Genomic DNA, 19,248 nt, shown 5'->3' on the forward strand with positions numbered 1-19,248 from the left:
TATCTCTAATAAGCCCCTTAGATAGACTTCCTTACATTCCTCAGGGGCCCTTGGCCCCTGGTTTACAAGCCTGATCACCTTGAGCTGGGCCTGTCCAACTACGTCTTCCCCTCTAAGAATTAGTACTTTCAGAGGGCAGAGCCTGCATTCAACTCCTCTCTGGCCACTCAGCATAAATGACTAAACACGTCTTGATTCCTTAGGAATTCTTTTTTCCTACAAAGTTATTGTACTGTAACATGGCTTCTCCCCTCATCACAACATGAACAACTTCCTACCCTCAAATCATTTTTTAAGAGTTTTTTTTCTTTCAAGCAGTTTTTAGGCTCATAGCAAAATTGAGCAGAAAGTAAGAGCTCCCATATTCCCCTCACTCCCCAAAGCCTCCCCTCCTATCAGCATCACACATCAGAGTAGTACATTTGTCAGAATTGCTGAGTCTACGCTGACACATTATAGTTTACATTAGGATTCATATTTCAATATTTTCTCCTGCAACAAGTCAGCAACTTCATCAAACCACAGGTGTGTCCTCTGCGTTCTCGGACCTTAGACGGATTAACCTAGATAATGCATGTAAATGTTTACCTGTCCCTTGCACAGAGTAGGCACACAAAAAACATCTGTCGATAGAATTAGTATGTGTGCACTTTGTTCGAAGAGCGGCTTCCCAGGTAAAGAATCTCCCTGCAATATAGGAGGCCTGGGTTTGATCCCAGGGTTGGGAAGATCCCCGGGTTGGGAAGATCCCCTGGAGGAGGGCATGGCAACCCACTGCCCTATTCTTGGCTGGAGAATCCCCATGGGCAGAGGAGCCTGGTGGGCTCCAGTCCATGGGGTCGCAAAGAGTCTGACAAGACTGAGTAACTAAGCACACACACATGTGCGAAGAGACTCAGGCTTCAGGACGCAGAGCTGAACTTCGAAGGTCCCGCCTCTGCTTCTCTGTTCCTGCCCTTTCCTGCTCCCCGCCTCCAGGGCCTCATTCACAATCCGCTCTCCTGGACCATGGTGAAGCAATTTCCGCCCTAAGAAGGGTGGGGCTTCCGTGTCCTGCTCTCGCGAGTACTGCTGGTCGAGAAAGGGCAGGTTGGCCGCAATTCTTCCGCGTCCTTCCCCTGGGCTCCCGGTCACAGTTCCGCCCTTACTAGCTCCACCTTCGGCCAGAAAAAGCCCCTTCCACTCGGAAAAAGGGGTCGTCTCGCCGGAGGCGCCGGTCTATTTCCTGCCCAGCCAACTTCCCCATAACTTCCGCCAGGAGATACAGCCTCCGCCGCTATTCGTTCCATCCACGATTGATGCAAACGAAGCTAGATTCCCTCCTGCTCGAGATTAGAGCTCCTCACTCTATCTCGCTGCAGGAGAAAGAAGAGCGAGGAGGAAAAAAGCCTCCACTCTCCCACCAAACCTTCCCACATCCGCGGAGGCGAAGCCGCCTTGGCCCTGAGAGAGGCGGAGCCAGCTTTTTTGTAACCTCGTTCTCGCGAGCTCTCGGAACTCTCGCGATAACCGACGCCCGACTTGTGCGCCCGGGAAACCCCGTTGCTCCCTTTCCCCTGGCTGGCAGCGCGGAGGCCGCACGGTAAGAAGATTGCTCCGGTGCGACCCGGGCGCTGGGAGTCGGGGCTCGATTTCCGAGGCCGGGGCGCGTGCCTGGGGGCTCCGGGGCACCCGCGTAGGGCCGCCCCGCCCCCTAGAGCCGCGGCCACGTGCGAGCGGCAGGCCCGGACATGTCTGATCCGCGCGGTCCGGGAACCGCGGCTGGGCCAGGTGGACACCCGGGAAAGCGGGGGCGGTGTGGGGGGCAGAATCAGGGGTTGGCGACGTACAGCGTCTTCACAAACAGGGTCAGGCAGTGTTCATGCGCCCCAGAGAGACCGTGCTGGTCGGTAAGCTCTGTAAGACCCGCAGGCGCCGGGGCTTCTAAAGCGGGGAATTGCAGTAGGGCCTTCGGAAAGTAAGGGGAGTGCGGCGGTTACGTCGCCGTGGGGCTGGGCCCCGACCCTTGGCAGCCTTCTCCATCCATCCTGTGTTCTCATGCTCGACTTTGCCCGCAGATGCCTGGAGTTACTGTAAAAGACGTGAACCAGCAAGAGTTCGTCAGAGCTCTGGCAGCCTTCCTCAAAAAGTGAGTGTGGGGACGGGGTGGGGGTCGAGTGGGTGGGGGCTCTAGTCTTGCCCGACGCCTCTGGGCCCGCGCGTGCTTTCTTTTCCTGGCTGGGGAGGCTTGTTGGAGGTCAGTGTGGAGTCCACTCTTTCTACATGAGGCCTGGGTTGTGTTTGAGTTTCAGTATTTTTCCTGTTCTGGGGCACATTGGGCTCCTAGTGATGTACAGTTGTGCTGACGAAGGGAATTGGGATGGAGTTTGTGGAGGCTCCTGAATTGTCTCTTTCTGGCTGTCCTGGTCCCAGGTCCGGGAAGCTGAAAGTCCCTGAATGGGTGGACACCGTCAAGCTGGCCAAGCATAAAGAACTTGCTCCCTACGATGAGAACTGGTTCTACACACGAGCTGGTGAGGAACTGGGGCCATTGGATGGGGAGTGGAGGGCTGGGTGTCCCCTTTGTGAGTTCTTACTTGTCTCCAGAAATTACAAGAGAGAAATACTTGACTCTATCATTGCGTGCTTTGTGTGATGTAGGGTAATTTTGTGTTGTGATATTTGTTCATTTGTAAGCGATTTTATGTGAGGACCTGTACTTTCCTCGGAGCCTCGAGGGAATCCCAGGGATAATGAGTAAAGTGTTCATCTTTTGCCTAGAGGTAGTTCGTTTTCTAGAGAGTCGTCCTTTCAATGTTTCTTTCCTGTTTTTATTCAGGTCAGCACACTAGCCTATCTCCTTCTGTTTAACAAGTTGTTCATAACAAAGGGGTTGGAAATGTGACCCAGTTATTCTAAATCTTGACAAGTCTCAAGTGCTCAGAAGAAAACGTACCAGCTCCTTCTCTTCCCTTTTTATTAATCCCTCAGTAAGGACCGACTTAAGTATAGCCCCTGGCCGCACAGTGATAGTACTGTCTTGTTTGTCTTTTTAATGATAGAAGTTTCTCCAAGCAGTCACCCCCATGAAGCTTATCTTGGGAGTGGGGGTGGGGTTCAGCCCTGGATTGTGCCAAGGGAGCAGCCTCTGCACAGGCCTTCACTACGGGCTCTCAGCCTCTCCACTCTCAAGCTTTCCTCCTCTGTGAAGTGGGGGTTCTGTCCTGACCACAGCTTGTCTCCATGTGGGAAGTAGGTGGGAAGCAGATTTTAGAAGTTGACAAAACTCTAGCATGACTTTTGAGAAGAGTTGGCCTTGGTCAAGTTGCCCAGTACCTCAGAACATGAAGTGTTTTGTAGTCTGAGCCTTGATGACTGTGAGGTGAGTGGGGTGGGTAGCTTATCCATCTATGCACGTCAGTGTTTTTAGGAAGAAAGATGGGGGTGGGACAGGGTGGACAAGACCACCGCTGCCACCCCATCCACCCGCCTTGGGAAGCAAGGTTTGTATGGTCCTGACTGCTCTTTTGTGATGCCCAAGATTTGGAGAAAGACTAGTAGTAGTTTTTCTCATTTTGTGGGTGAATATGCATTTGTGCAATCTGTACCTAACAGAAACCTCCCACATAGGGACTGGTGGTAGCTGATTCGCTGTTGATGTCAGAGTGGTTAAGACATGAGGTCTGCCTGCTCCTGAGATCACAACCCACTCAGCCTTGTCATCACCTGGGGAGTTGGTGATGGGCAGCTCTCTTCCCTTGGCAACATTCTGTACTTTGTGTTTCTAGGTAGGGGGAGGTTGAGGGGGTGGGGGAAAGGCTGTGGGTAATACACACCTAGTTGAGCCTGCTGGTCATCTCCGCAGTTGCTGTGGCCCCTTTCTGTCCATCGTGTACCTTCCCTAACACCTCACGCTGGGTGTGCGTCCTCTGCCTGCCCTGCTGGTCTCCCTCTGGATTTCCAGAGCCCCCTTTTGACTGGACTTTCCCAGCTGCCCTAGTGGCACAGATAGCGGTTCTAGACCAAGGTTGGTTGGGGCGCAGCCATGATTTTTCGTTTACAGTCACAGCAGAGGCCAGGGTTGGAGCTATGACAGACTACTGTCTGACCCTTAACAGGAAACATTTGCCAACCTCTGTTGAAGTCTGGAGTGTTCCCTCTGAGTTTGTTTAGTTCATACTCTGGACAAGGAGAGTCACGCAGGATAACTTGTTTGCCCAGGAGGAGACTGAGGTACAGATAGGTGAAGACCCTGGGAGGGTGTGGCAGGCTGACTCCCAAGACCAAAGTCTGTAGATCTCAGGTGCAGACCACAGGGGCCAGGTGGGTGACAGGGCCTTCATAAGGGTGGTCTGGAAGAGGTGCCGTTATCTGTAGGGATGAATAGCCTCCAGGCAGTGGTGTTGGGGGGAGTGTGTGAGGGATGAGGTATAGAGATGGACCCTGTTTCAGGAGAGCAGGGACCTGCTCTAAGGGGAGGAGCGGGGTCAAGGGGAGACACTAGGGCTTTGAATTGGGTGCTGCATTGTGGCCCTGGGTAGACATGAGTGCTCAAATGGGCCTGCTTGAGAAGGAGGTAAGAATACAGTGTGTGTCTGGCAGTGAGTGAGCAGCTGTTGGATTGGGACACCTGAATCCCTTCTCCCCGCCCCTGCCCCTCAATGCCATACAGCTTGCAAAAGCTTTGCTCCCTGGCCATGGATTGAACCCAGGCTCTGGGCAGTGAAAACAGAGTCCTAACCCCTGGACTGCCAGAGAATTCCCACTGAATGCATTTTTTTTTGTAAAATGAAGGCCAGTCTCAATCTGAGCAGTTTCCTTTTCCTGCCTTAAGATTCAGTGGGTCAGGATGGAGCCATGAACGTGGACTTAACACAGGCTGTTGGTTTGCTAGGCTGTGAAGACCAAAGCCTCGTTTGGTCTACCATTTGCCAAGTGGAGTGTAACCTGCCCCCTCATCCACTTTGGGGCCCAACAAGACACCTAGCCGGGGTTTGGGGGTGCTATGTGGTCCTTCCTCTACAGTTTGAGGTAGGAGTGACTCCTCATCCGGGTCTCCCTAGAGGGAGCAGAAGGATACCTTTGGAGGGGCTGAAGGGAAAGCCATTTGTGGCAGCACCTCTTTCACTGAGGCCATCATAAACACCATCGGGGTGGCCTGGATTTGCACCCTTACAAAGCTACTTCAGGAGGAGGGGCTGGGGCCTCAGCCTAGGTCTCCAGGGCTGAGGAGAGGAGGTAAAAGGGAGTCAGTGTTTCTATAGAACTCAATATTTTGACTGTTAATTTCCAATTTGTGAAGTTAATACTCTTGTTCTCCCTTCTAATGGGTCAGAAAAATAATCTGCACAAACTGCTGTGATGGGGGAGGACCTGGTACCTGCCACACCAGATAGTGGGGGGACGGAGGCGATTGCTATGCCACTTGGCTTATGGGACTTAGTTCCTCAGTCAGGGGTCAAACACAGGCCCTTGGCAGTGAGAAAACAAGGTCCTAACCACTGGACCACCAGGGATGTCCCCCCCACCTGATAGTTGTAGTGGTGTTAAGAAAGATGTGAAATCCACCCAGGAGAAACTAAAGTTGGGCTTTGTTGGAGTTTGTTCCCTGCCTTTCGCTGCTGGGGACTGGAGTAAGTTGTCCCCATAAGTACCATGCCACTGACCACTAGACATGAGTGGGCTCTGTCACAGCTGACGTGGAGCCGTGTTGGGATTCAAACCCCAGCTACCAGGCAGTTCACCCCTTTCCATGGTGAGATTGGGCTGAGTGCTGTCCTGGTTCAGCAAGATTCATTTATAGTGTGCAGCCTTTTTTGGGTGTTTGTGAAATCAGAGGTGTTCATCTTAACCCTTAGGTGGGGCTCTCATGCCTTCCACAGCCCAAATGGAGAGCGGATCTCCATATAGAACCAGGGCATGGCCAGACAGGTGTGTGTGTGTGGGGGTGGCAATTGGGCATTTGCACTGGTCTTGAAGGCCATTTCTCCATGAGGTCAGTCCCCTGGCAGAAAGGTTGTTGAGGGAAGGGGGTGTCTTATAAGAGGTGAGTCTCTTGATCCTGGCAGTGGGTAGGCTGCTTGATATCTGGAAGAGGGTCAGAGCCCTGGTATAGAGGATGGCATGGGGACAGAACCAAGGAGAGTGAGCAGGGCCATAGGCAGTGATACCAGGGAGAGGCTGCCCAGTGGTCCTGGTGAAGTGGCGGGAGTTAGTGCTCCATGATAGGCCCCTGTGGCCTGTGTCCGTGTCTGGAGGCGGGCCGACAATAGGCTGTGTGCAGGAACTGCCCTGGGAGGGGCAGCTGGAGGGGAGGAGGAGCCCACCTCACCTGGTCAGTTCTACCTTATACCACCCTTAACCCCCACCCCAGCTGTTGACACAGGAGGGTCGTGGACATGGCCCAGTGCCCTGTGACTCTTAGCAGCAAGTCATTATTGAGAGAATAACTTCTGACTTATCTTCAGGACCAAGGAAAATCTTAACATGTGGGGACCTGGAGTCCCTACCCTTCCGCTTTCAGCCAGGCAGGGCCATGTGGTGGCCAACATCTGGACCCCAGCTCTTTCAAACCTCAGTGGCTCCCTGAGGTAGAAAAGCAGAACCATCTGTGGGGCTGTCTGTCCCTCCAGAGCAGCCACACTATCAGGCTGGCCCCTGAGGCCATCTTACTACTCACAGGAGAGAGTGTAAAAGCAGGTGGCACAGGGCCTGGCAGGCCAATGTTCCAGTTGAACAGGAGAGATTTCCAAGGAGACTGGCCAGGGGACTTGCCCAAGCCCTCTAGGGACCAGAAACCCCAGTCCATGGAGCAGGTTGACGTACCTTCCAGGTTGGGATCGTCCACGGCATTAGGATGTCAGCACCGCTGCCACCATGAACCCAAGCTCTTCAGGGCAGGGCTGGGACGGTAGTGGGGCAATCAGTAGGTCCCTTCTACAACTCTCCAGCCCTGCAGAACTCCCCAACAGCTGGTTGTGGACGGTCACGGCTCAAATATTTGCTGGGCTCTGTCCATGAAACCTCAGGTCCTCCTCACTGCTCGGCTGGGACAGTAGCAGCTAAGAAAGTCCCGGGAGCAGCAGGATCTGCCTGGTCACGTGGCTGTGCCAGTCCCTCCACTGCCCATGCACCCCAGGCTCCCGAACTAGGGGCCTCGTGTGCATTCTCCTATTCTGTTTCACAACTGTAAGATGGTGAGACTCTGTTCCCCGCGGAAATCAATGTGTGACCCTGAGCAGGGCCCTTTCCTGTGGGCTTCTGTGCCTGAAAAGGGTTCTCAAGCCTCCCTTCCCTCCCACCCAGCTTCCACGGCACGGCACCTGTACCTCCGGGGTGGCGCTGGGGTTGGCTCCATGACCAAGATCTATGGGGGGCGTCAGAGGAACGGTGTCATGCCCAGCCACTTCAGCAGAGGCTCCAAGAGCGTGGCCCGGCGGGTCCTTCAAGCGCTGGAGGGGCTGAAAATGGTGGAAAAGGACCAAGATGGGTAAGCCAGTGAGGGGAAGCTGGGCATTGTGAGGGTGGTGGAGGCTTGGGGCCAGGTCCCCAATAGTGCCTTTATGGAGGACCATCCCCCTCTGCCCATCAGTGAGGTGTCAGGTCTGTCCTGGCCCTCAGGCAGGCAGGGGGTTCTTCAGAAGAGCAGCCAAGGGGCCTCGCCCCAACCTCTCTGGCTGACTATTCCAGGCTCCAGGAAGGTAATTTAGCGACTGTCCGCTTTCATTAGCCTGCTCGTTAACTTTTCCCAATTGATTTTTCGGAGCTTTTGATCTATTGCTTGCAGAAACGACACCCCATCAGCTCAGGCCGAGGGGGGGTTCCCACTGCAGCCTCCAGCTTGTTAGAATGCAGCCGACTGGGGGCCTGAGTGGGACTTGGCTGGCGTCGTGAGGTCCTGCGGCCAGGTGCCTCCTTGGGAAGCCTGGCTCGTGTCCAGGAGAGGCCTGGCCAGGACCAGGGATGCTGGTGAGAGTCAACGCTCACCTGGGCCTGCGTGACCCTTCTCTCACACAGGGGCCGCAAACTGACGCCTCAGGGACAGAGAGATCTGGACAGAATCGCTGGACAGGTGAGTGGGGACTTCGGTCACCACCCAGGGGCCTCTGGAGCCTGGATTTTGATGGTTTCCTCTCCTGGAGGGTACAGCCAGGGAAGCAGGGGTGCAGGAGAAAGAACGTTTCTAACACACTTCCCATCACGGCGGGTGGGAGACAGGTTGGAGTGCAGGGCCCTGGGTGAAGGGAGCCCCGGGCCTAGGTGCAGCCAGCTGGGCCTCTTCTGCAGGACACGTTCCCACACAGGCCACTCTGTCTTCCCAGGTCAGCCTTCTGATTCTGACTGCAGGGTTTCTTCCTTACTCCTGATACTCACGGAGCATCAGACAGGGTGCCACAGAACCTGGCCTCCATCCGGAGGCTGACTGGACACCTTGGGCCAGTCTCCCTGAGAGATGCTCTCAGCCACTTCACAAGGTGGTGGCGAGGATTCATGAGCTACAGCAGCAGGGTCCCCGGGGCTTGGCATGACCCTGTTGTTGGTTTTCTTCTCTGCGTATCATTGATTTGGGCCCCCTAGGAGCCTTGAACTGTGGAGTCACTTGGTTTCTAAGTGCCACAACAGCCCTCTGGGAGAGGGCGGTGGCCTGGAAGAAGGTAGGGGCAGTGCAGGGCCTGGCGCCAGCAGCGGTGTGGACTGGGGTGATGGGCAGATGTCAGAATCATACTACAGGGCTCTGTTGAGTCCCGGTTTCTGCTTCGGTAAAAGGGGGAAGTGCCCGAGGCTGTGAGCATCTGGTGAGATAAATACATAGGAAACCACAAATCAGGAGGCCTGGTGCCCCCTGGTTAGTGGGGAGCTTCTTTGAAGTGCCCGAACGCAGGCCCCACAGCTGATCTTAATTATTTGTCTATCTTTCCCACAGGTGGCAGCTGCCAATAAGAAGCATTAGAACAAATGATGCTGGGTTAATAAATCGCCTCATTCGTAACCCTGGCCTGGGTCTCCTGTTTTGGGGGGTGGGACACGAGGAAGGACCGCTTCCCTTCCCCTGCAAAGGAGGCGCCAGACACTTCCTGGATGGCTGTAGTACTCAACAGCCCCAGAAACCTAAGCCCCGGCTTCCAGATTCAAATGGGTTCTGCCCCAAGTGGGCAAGGTGCTGGTGCACGACCCAGGGCCTTTGTGTCTCCCCACAGCAAGTCTCGGAAAAGAGAAACTGAAAGTTCAAGCAGGGGCCCTGCTGGAACAAAGCAGGAGGGGCCCTGGGGCTCAAGCGCTGCTTCCCTGGAAGGAAGTGGACAGGGACAAACAGCCCTCGTTCCAGGTCGTCCTTTGTGTGCCTTCCACCCAAGGTTTTGACCTCGGCCTAGTGTGCACTTCCTTTCCCTGATCTACATGGGATCCTTCACTTGGGATCTCTAGCCTGGGCCCTGTTATACCCCCTTCAACAAGGGGAAGCTGCAGCATGGACCCAGCTGGGACCAGAGTGTTAACTTCCTTCCCCAAGGGAGGGATGTGACACCTGCCCAGAGGCTGTGTTCTGGGGCCCTGCCCCCTCGGGGTCTCCATGGTGATTGGCTCTTGGCACTGATGGGACCTTCCCTGGTAGCTCAGACAATAAAGAATGCTTCCCCTGCAGAAGGGAACGGCTCCCCACTCCAGTATTACTGCCTGGAGAATTCCATGGACAGAGGAACCTGGTAGGCTACAGTCCATGGGGTCACAAAGAGTGGGACACTGAGCAACTTTCACTGATGGCAACTCTACCTGTGCCTGGGTCCCCGGTTGAAGCAGGACACCCTTTTAATCCTAGAGGGAGAAACCTTACTTTGGTAGGGCACCTTAGCACCCTGGGGACCGGGCCTACCTCCCAGCTGGGGAAAGCCAAAATGCTGAGCCTGAGCGGGCTGGGCCACAACCCATGAGGTTCCTCCACCCCAGCTTACCAGGGCGATCACGCCCAGCGCCACGCCTGACTTCTGGACTCTGAATGACATGGGTTCAAGTTCCACCACTGCGCATAATTGCTACGACCCTGAGCCTGCTCTTGTTTGTAAAGCTACTTAACTCGGGGAGATTCTCAGTCTTGGCTTGAAGCGGCATACCTGGTGTACCGGATACTCAAAGTGACAATACTAGACCACAGAGTCCTACCCCTTTGGCACTACTCCCCCCAGCTCAAAAGTTGTCAGGACTAGAAGTTTCTCACTGATGTGAATGAACACTGGACTACAGCCTACCAGTGTGTTCATGCCCAAGTACACCAGTTCAGTCACTCAGTAGTGTCCAGATCCTTGCAACCCCATGGACTGTAGCACGCCAGGCTTCCCTGTCCATCACCAACTCCCAGAGCTTACTCAAACTCATGTCCATCAAGTCAGTGATGCCATCCAGCCATCTCATCCTCTGTCATCCCCTTCTCCTGCCTTCAATCTTTCCCAGTGCCGGTCTTCCAATGAGTCGGTTCTTCGCATCAGGTGGCCAAAGTATTGGAGTTTCAGCATCAGTCCTTCCAATGATTATTCAGGACTGATTTCCTTGAGGATGCACTGGTTAGATCTTGCAGTCCAAGGGACTCGAGAGACTTCAACATCACAGTTCAAAAGCGTCAATTCTTCAGCGCTCAGCTTTTTTGTCCAACTCGTAACATTTATGCATGACTACTGGAAAAACCATAGCTTTGACTAGACGGACCTTTGTTGATAAAGTAATGTCTCTGCTTTTTAATTTGCTGTCTAGGTTGGTCATAGGTTTTCTTCCAAGGACCAAGTGTCTTAATTTCCTGGCGGCAGTCACCATCTGCAGTGATTTGGAGCCCAAGAAAAACGGTGACAATATACAGCCTTGACATACTCCTTTCCCGATTTGGAACCTGTCTGTTGTTCCATGTCCAGTTTTAACTTGCTTCTTGACCTGAATACAGATTTCTCAGGGGCTTCCCTTGTGGCTCAGCTGGTAAACAATCTGCCTGCAATGCGGGAGACCTGGGTTCGATCCCTGGGTTGGGAAGACCCCCTGGAAAAGGGAAAGGCTACCCACTCCAATATTCTGGCCTGGAGAACCCCATGGACTATAATCCGTGGAGTCGCAAAGAGTCGGACATGACAGAGACTGAAGTACTAGAGGTGCTGTATAACCATATCGCTTAATACTTTCGTGTAGTAGGTGCCCAAACGCACCCACTGTTTGGAGATGGGAAAAAGAAGTCACGGGATGGATGATTTTCCTCATGACCTACAGCTAGGAGGTGGCAAAGCCAGCATTTGGTAGCTACAGCCAGCTACCTGGGCTGTAGCCACTGCAGGGCTTAGAAATGAGGAAAATGAGACCCAAAGTGTTAGACTTCTGGGCATGGCCTTGAGCCAGTCACTCCTTGTTTGGGACTTTAGTTTCCTATTTTGTCAACTGAGAATGAAATTTCCCAGAATCATCCTGGGAATGCAATGCCAAGCATCTGGTTAGCTTGCCCAGTGCCAGATACCAGGGGTGCTGGGTAAGTGGGTTGTGGTGGTGCCCAGACAAACCAGCCTGCCTGAGAGGGCCTGCAATGCAGCGGATGCACCCCTCTGGCCACTGGGGGGCAGTCAAGGGCCTGAAAACCAGCTTGGCCAGGAAGGATGCTGAAGGAGGTGAATTCCTAAGGGCTGCAGCGACGGGACCACCCAGACATCTTACTATGTGGGTATCAGAAGGAGGAACTTTAGTACAGAGGGGCTCATAACCCGCTATACAGAGAGGGGCCCAACGGAACACCTGGGTCCCTGGAGGGAAGAGGGGAGGATCCGAGGGCCAGAGAAGAGGAAGTGTGTCCTAGGAGCCCTGCTCTGTAATATTCTTACTGCCTCACAAGGTAGGGGGGTTGTGCCCAAGTTACAGGAGGAGAAACTGAGGCTCAGATGACCAGAGCTGAGATTCAAACCCAGGAGGTGTGATCTCTTGAGGCCCACGTTCTTCCATGTGGGTGATATTTGCACTTTTTTCTAACTCAAAAGACTTCAACACGCAAAACAGTATAATAGTGTAACAAGGACCCATGAACCCACTACCCAGCTTAAAAAGTAAAATGACCTAAAACTAAGACAGACAAAGCCTTCTGTGTACCCTTCCCCCAGAGGGAACCCCTCTCACGAGTGGGGTGTCGCTCCCCTGCATGGGCTCACCCCTTTCCTGCACACACATGTCCGTAACAGCACACATTGTTTTGCCTTTTGAAAACAAGTCAGCTGGATCCTGCCACAGTCCATTTCTTCTCAGTTTTTTGTTGGTCCTGAGATGCAGCCCTGTTGACAAGTGAAGCTCGGACTCTTCCGCTGTGTGCTACTTTATGAACAACCAATATTTTGACCACCTGATGCGAAGAGCTGACCCATTGGAAAAGACCCCGATGCTGGGAGAAGAAAGGGATGACAGAGGATGAGACGGCTGGATGGCATCACCGACATGAGTTTGAGCAAACTCCAAGAGATGGTGAAGGACAGGGAAGCCTGGCACGCTGCCATCCATGGGGTCGCAGGAGTCAGACACGACTGAGCGACTAAACCACCACCACCATCAGTTCAGTTAGTCGCTCAGTCGTGTCCGACCCTCTGCGACCCCATGGACCGCAGCACGCCAGGCCTCCCTGTCCATCACCAACTCCCGGAGTTTACTCAAACTCATGTCCATTGAGTCCGTGATGCCATCCAACCATCTCATCCTCTGTCGTCCCCTTCTCCTCCCGCCCTCAATCTTTCCCAGCATCAGGGTCTTTTCAAATGAGTCAGCTCTTTGCATCAGGTGGGCCAAAGTATTGGAGTTTCAGCTTCAATATCAGTCCTTCCAATGAACACCCAGGACTGATCTCCTTTAGGATGGACTGGTTGGATCTCCTTGCAGTCCAAGGGACTCTCAAGAGTCTTCTCCAACACCACAGTTCAAAAACGTCAATTCTTCGGTGCTCAGCTTTCTTTATAGTCCAACTCTCACATCCATACATGACTACTGGAAAAACCACAACCTTGACTAGACAGACTTTTGTTGGCAAAGTAATGTCTCTGCTTTTTAATATGCTGTCTAGGTTGGTCATAACTTTTCTCCCAAGGGGTAAGCATCTTTTAATTTCCTGGCTGCAGTCACCATCTGCAGTGATTTTGGAGCCCCCAAAAATAAAGTCAGCCACTGTTGCCACTGTTTTCCCACCTATTTGCCATGAAGTGATGGGACCGCATGCCATGATCTTACTTTTCTGAATGTTGCGTTTTAAGCCAACTTTTTCACTCTCCTCTTTCACTTTCATCAAGAGGCTCTTTAGTTCTTCTTCACTTTCTGCCATAAGGGTGGTGTCATCTGCATATCTGAGGTTATTGATATTTCTCTCAGCAATCTTGATTCCAGCTTGTGCTTCCTTCAGCCCAGCGTTTCTCATGATGTACTCTGCATATAAGTTAAATAAGCAGGGTGACAATATACAGCCTTGACGTACTCCTTACCATAGTTCAATGTATACATTCATTCTCCTATAAAGGAGTTTCTCATCTGTTTCCCAGTTTTGGCGCCAAAAATCTCCCTGCCATGAATTTCTTCCTAGGTGTCCCCTTGTGTGTGTGTCTTATATGTGTGTGCTAATGTGTGACGTGGTCCCCTAACAGCTCACAAACATCTCAACAACCTCATATCATTCCACTCCCCCACCCCTCAGGCTTCATTTTCCTCCCACTTGACCTAAAATGATGTTCAAAAGGAACCTGGGCACACGTAAGTGACTTGGAATCCCTGCTCCACCATCAGACTGTGTAACACTGGGCAAGTGACAGATGGCGTCCCCTCTCTGTGATGGCCTCAGTTTCCTCCCCTTTAAATTGGTGGGGGGGGTGGGGGCAGTAAGTGGCCTACCCTGCTGACTTGTGGCGGAAATGAAAGAACACCAGGAAAGAGCCCATCATGGCCCTTGGATGTCAGGAATATCATCTTAAGTCACAGCACCAGGGAGATATTTTCATCCTCATCTCTCGGATTAAAAATGCCGAACCTCAGGGACTTCCCTGGTGGTCCAGAGGCTAAGACTCCATGCTCCCAATGCAGGGGACCCAGGTTCAATCCCTGGTCAGGCAACTAGAACCCACATGCTTACTAGAGTTCACATGTCGCAATTAAGATCCTACGCTGCCACATAAGTAAAATGATACATATATATTTTTTTAAATGCCGAACCTCAGAAAGGAAAGCCATCACCTAGTCACAGAGTTGGTGAGCCTGCCTCATTTACTCCTCATGTGTGTATGTTAGTTGCTCAGTCATGTCTGACTCCTTGCGACCCCATGGACTGTGGCCCACCAGGCCCCTCTGTCCATGGAATTCTCCAGGCAGGAATACTGGAATGAGTAGCCATTCCCTTCTCCAGGGGTTCTTCCTGCATCTCCTTATTTGTGTGTGCACATGGGATTGAACCGTTGTCTCCTGCATTGGCAGGTGGATTCTTTACCACTGAGCCACCAGGGAAGCCCTTATTCCTCATAAACATTAATAATAACCAACCTTTACTGAGCACCTGTCACGTGCTGGGGCCCTGTGTTCAGCACTGTGCATGTACAACCTCTAAATTCTCTTTTCCAACCCCAAGAAGTGAGGACACAGAGGCTCAGGGACTCCCCATGCGCCAATGGTTAAGAAGCCGCCCTGCAAGGCAGGGGACTTGGGTTTGAGCCCTGGTTAGGGAACTAAGATCCCGCATGCCATAAGGCAATAAGCCCACGGCCACAACTAGAGAATCTGTGTGCCCCAACGAAAGACCTCGCATGACACAGCGAAGATCTCATATGCTGCGACTAAGACCCAATGCAACCAAATAAATTAATAAGTATTAAAAAAAAAAAAAGAAGTGAGGACACAGAGGCTTGGAGAAGGGACAAGTTTTGCCCAAGGCCAATGAGGGGCAAAGACCCAGCTTGGAACCACCACTACCACACTACTACCCTTGACTGCCTGTGTGCAGCAGGCCCCCTAAAACTTGGCTCCCTCGGGCGGGGCGGGTTTCCTTTCCAGTGACGAGCCAGGCCTTGAACCAATCTCTTCCCCCCACCCAAGCAGCCTCCTCTCAGGGGAGTTGTGGTGGCCACAGGTGCAAGGAACAGTTCCTCTCCACTCACGGCCTGAAGCCTCCTCCGCCAGGGGCTTCCCCCCAACCTGCCAGCCAAAGGGCTCAGCAGTGGGGCCAGCGAAGCCCATCTCCGCAGGGCCGGGCAGGAAGTGAGGCGGGGTTTGGGGCTCAGCCGAGGTGGGATCTGGTACCCCAGGACTGCTGCAACCCAGACTAGCCAACCCACTGGGAGAAGATGCCTGGGGGTCCCCAAGCTCTGCAAAGCCCGCCTGCCACCGTCTTTCTCCTCCTGATCTCCGCTGCTGGCCTGGGTATGTGGTTAACAGGCAGGTGCCGGTGCCGGGGAGATGGAAGTGGGAACTGGGAGATTGTTGAGAGAGGCCCCAGGCAGAGGGGGAGGGAGAGGAGCTGGCAGGAGGCAGGCTAGAAAAGACCCTGTAGAAACTGTATCTGTCTGCTTGATTGTCCCAAACAGGCGGATGGGAGGCTGGAGGGGGCTCAGCGAAGTTGAAGGCGCGTCCTGGCCGGTGGAGGGAGGCAGGGGCAGGAGACACCTTCCCCACCCCCTCACCCCCCAGATCAAAATAAGGAACTAAGGTTGCCCTTGACTGACTGAGCTCCAGAGCTGGGGGCAGGGAGAGGATGGTGGTGGGTAGCGGTCAGCTTCAGGGGGGAGAAAAAGCTTTCTCCTTTTCTGCCTTGAATCCTAGTCCTCACCTCCTACTTAGGGAACCCCTTCTCAGTGCTGGGGGAGTAGGTGACCTTCCCCCTTGCCCTCCCACACAATGCCAGCTGGCAGGGCTGTGACAACCCCGTTTGACCGAGGAGTTGAAAGAGGCGGCCAGTCACCCCAAATTTCCACTGGGAGCTGAGATTGGAGTGACTCCTCAGGTTGTTCTCTCTTACCCCACTTCTTCCTCTGTCTCTCTTCCCCACCTCTCCCCTCCTCCCTCCAAAAGAGCCAGAGCCAGCCATGTGGACTGGCCCAGGAGGAGGGGCACAGAACTGGGCCTTCCCCCGTGCCTGGGGCGCCCCATCTCCTTCAACACAGCTGAGGCCCTCCCAGCCCTAACCAGCCAGCCCAGCCCAGTCCCTGACCTCACCCCTGGCCCCCAGCTTGACACAAGCAAGTTAAGGAGAATGAGGGGTGGGCCCAGGGTCACAGGGCAGGGCGGGCTCGCAAACTGGCAGGAAGAGGCCCAGGGCCAGGGGGCCAGGGGTGGAACCCCAGAGCCACTCCTGCTGCCGTGGGTTGCAGCTGGCCCGCTGGTAGAATGGGTTGATGACACAACCGATTTCTATGGGTTCTGTGACAGTTATACAAAGTAAATAAAGTGCCAGTGTGGGGCCGGGCTGGGGCTGGGTGAGAAAATAATCCAGGAGGGCCTTCAGGAGGAGGTGATGCCCAAACTGATTTTGGAAGGAGCTTCCTGGCCTGGGGCACTGCTAGTACTAGGGAACCACCTATTCAAGCGCCAGCGAGCTCAGAGGGGGTGGAAGCACGGAGCAGGGGGGACAGGGAGGAGGTGGCTCTGGAGGGACGAGTGAGGACACCCCCAGCCCCTCCCTCCGCTCCGGGTGTGTCACTCACACTTCTCCACACCCCACCCCACACACATACACACACAGCCAGGAGTCCTGCAGCTACTAGGGGCCGCGCTGGGTCGGTGTCCCCATTGGCGGTCCCTGACCCATCTGCCTCCTCTCTGCAGGCCCAGGGTGCCAGGCCCTGTGGGTGGAGTGGGGCCCACCCTCCGTGACGGTGAGCGTGGGGGAGGAGGCGCGCCTCCCGTGCATACACAATGGCAGCAACACCAACGTCACGTGGTGGCACGTCCTCCAAGGCAACTCCTCGTGGCCCCCTGTGATGCATCTCGGGAGCCTGGGTCCCCAGGGTGAACTGATCATCCAGCAAGTGAACAAGAGTCACCGGGGCATGTATAGGTGCCAAGTCAGTGAAGGCAAGAAGATGCAGCGCTCCTGCGGGACGTACCTCCGCGTGCGGGGTGAGTGCCCACCCCGTCCATCCGCCGGGAAGGCGGGATGGAGCCCGTGCCTGCATCGCCTGCATCTCGGGCATCCTGGGTCTCTGGCTTACACACAGTGGCCAGTCTTCTCACCTGCAAAGCGGAGCGGCTTCCATGGTCTAGGGCCTCGCTGGAGGGGGCGTGGCCTAGGGGCGTGGCCAGGGGGCAAGGTGGGGCTCTGAGCCGTATTCCCTCCTCACAGAGCCGCTCCCCAGGCCCTTCCTGGACATGGGGGAGGGCACCAAGAACAACATCATCACCGCCGAGGGCATCATCCTCCTCATCTGCGCCGTGGTGCCTGGAACGCTGCTACTCTTCCGGGTGAGCCCCCCCCCAGGCCCACCCCGCGGAGACCAGCGGACCCCCAAGAGTCCGTCCCGCCTAGAACTTGGCAGAATGGCAGCACTCACCTCCCAGGCGCTGAGGGCCCGAGAATTTAATAGAATGAACGCATTTTAAGCCGTGCTGGGACCAGAGGGGCGTCCTTGCACAGTCTCCCTTCAGGGTTGTCTTCACCTCCGGCCCCAGGGATGTCTCACTGGCCCCCTCTATCCAGGAGGGCTGTACCCTTCAAATGTAGCCAAGGCCAGGGGAGATGGGAGCTGGTGTTCTCCCACAGTGTCTGACCCCCACCAGCCTCTCTTTGGCATGCGTGTGTACTCAGTCGCTAAGTAGTGTCCGGTTCTTTTGCGACCCCGTGGACTGTAGCCCGCCAGGCTCCTCTGTCCGTGGGATTTCCCAGGCAAGAATATCTGAGCTTCCACAGTGCTCAGCAGTAAAAGAATCCACCTGCAATGCAGGAAATGTGGGTTCCATCCTTAGGTCGGGAAGATCCCCTGGAGAAGGAAATGGCAACTCACTCCACTATTCTTGCCTGGAGAATCCCATGGACAGATGAGCCTGGCGGGCTACTGTCCACGGGATTGCAAAACATGTCGGACACAACCAAGCGAATAAAACAACAACAAATTCTCTTTAGGCCACAGGACAACTATAGCCACTTAGTATTATTGCTCTCACTATTTGTGGGGAAGCATAGGCAGTGGGGACAGTCAAAAGGACCCTGGCTTGGACCCAGAATGACCTGCCACTTACAGGATATGTGACTCTGGGCATGTCCATTAACTCCTGGCCTCCATGAGGGTCTGAAAACATGACCTCTATCCGCCCCCCACCTCCCCGCCCCACTCACTGAGGCTCCCCATCCCCCAACAGAAACGATGGCAGAACATGAAATTCGGGGCTGATATCCAGGATGACTACGAAGACGAAAATCTTTATGAGGTGAGTGGAAGGTGGGGGCAGGTGCAGAGCGGGTGCAGGTCTGTGGGGTGGGGGTGGGGGTCCCGTAGGGTTCCTCCTTGAGGTTGGTTGGGGGCAGAGACACAGGCCTCAGGGCACTGAGGTCCACCACCCTGTTTCCACCCCAGGGCCTGAACCTCGATGACTGCTCCATGTATGAGGACATCTCCCGGGGCCTCCAGGGCACCTACCAGGATGTGGGCAGCCTCCACATCGGAGATGTTCAGCTGGAGAAGCCATGACCCCGCCAGGCTGACCCGCCATGCACCCAACCCATGTCTCACCCCACTTCCCCCCAAACCCGCTCTCTTTTCACAATCTTTCCTGGGAGTGTCTTGACTCAACTTCCCCCTTGGGACTGTCCACTCTTCTTCCCTCTAGGCCATCCTCGTCCTCATCTCCTCCACACACCCTAACTCAATCCTCCCCCTACTGCCTTCCCCCCACCCCGGCTTCCCCCACCCACCCACCCAGCGGGTAATGAGCCCTTAATCACTGCCTCTAGGGGAGCTGACTGTAGCAGCCTCGTTAGTGTCACCTCCCCGCTGCCTGCTCTGTCATGGCCACTTAGTGATAATAAATCCTTCCCAACTGCAGACCTTCGCGGGAGTCATGGATCTCATGGGGACCACTCCCCTTCCTTCTCTGAAACCGAGAAATCCAGGACCTCAGCCTCCTTCTCCCCCAGCCCTTGCCCACTCCCCACACCTGGGACCAGGTAGCCAGTCTTGGCCATCCCCTGAAAAAACAGGAAGTGTCTTGGGAAGGGTCCTACCCCAGGCTCTGTGCCTGAGCAGAGGGGGACACGGGGGTCCCAGGTAACCGGTTATATTCATTTACATGCATCTAAGTCGCCAAAACACA

The 19,248-nt window shown here is 54.5% G+C and overlaps 1 protein-coding gene across 7 annotated transcripts; it reads left to right on the top strand.

Annotated features, from left to right (window-relative positions):
- The first annotated feature begins 1,547 nt into the window (after positions 1-1,547).
- On the top strand, positions 1,548-18,980 carry RPS19 (ribosomal protein S19). Of its 7 annotated transcripts, XM_081516053.1 has the most exons (7): positions 1,548-1,770; positions 2,058-2,128; positions 2,413-2,513; positions 16,768-17,061; positions 17,285-17,403; positions 18,298-18,366; positions 18,513-18,980. In XM_081516053.1, exons 2-7 carry the CDS (start codon positions 2,058-2,060, stop codon positions 18,624-18,626), a joined length of 768 nt encoding a protein of 255 aa, XP_081372179.1. In that variant the 5' UTR covers positions 1,548-1,770; the 3' UTR covers positions 18,627-18,980. The 7 variants fall into 7 exon arrangements, with proteins under 7 accessions (XP_081372179.1, XP_081372182.1, XP_081372185.1 ...); XM_081516056.1 differs by lacking the exons at positions 16,768-17,061; positions 17,285-17,403; positions 18,298-18,366; positions 18,513-18,980 and adding exons at positions 7,285-7,468; positions 7,996-8,050; positions 8,903-8,968 and having other exon boundaries at positions 1,548-1,889; XM_081516059.1 differs by lacking the exons at positions 16,768-17,061; positions 17,285-17,403; positions 18,298-18,366; positions 18,513-18,980 and adding exons at positions 7,285-7,468; positions 7,996-8,050; positions 8,903-8,968.
- The last annotated feature ends 268 nt before the right edge of the window (positions 18,981-19,248 follow it).

The sequence above is a fragment of the Giraffa tippelskirchi genome, chromosome 7 (assembly GCF_054371585.1).
Source record: "Giraffa tippelskirchi isolate mGirTip1 chromosome 7, T2T-mGirTip1v1.2.pri, whole genome shotgun sequence".
In the NCBI taxonomy this organism is placed as follows: Eukaryota; Metazoa; Chordata; class Mammalia; order Artiodactyla; family Giraffidae; genus Giraffa; species Giraffa tippelskirchi.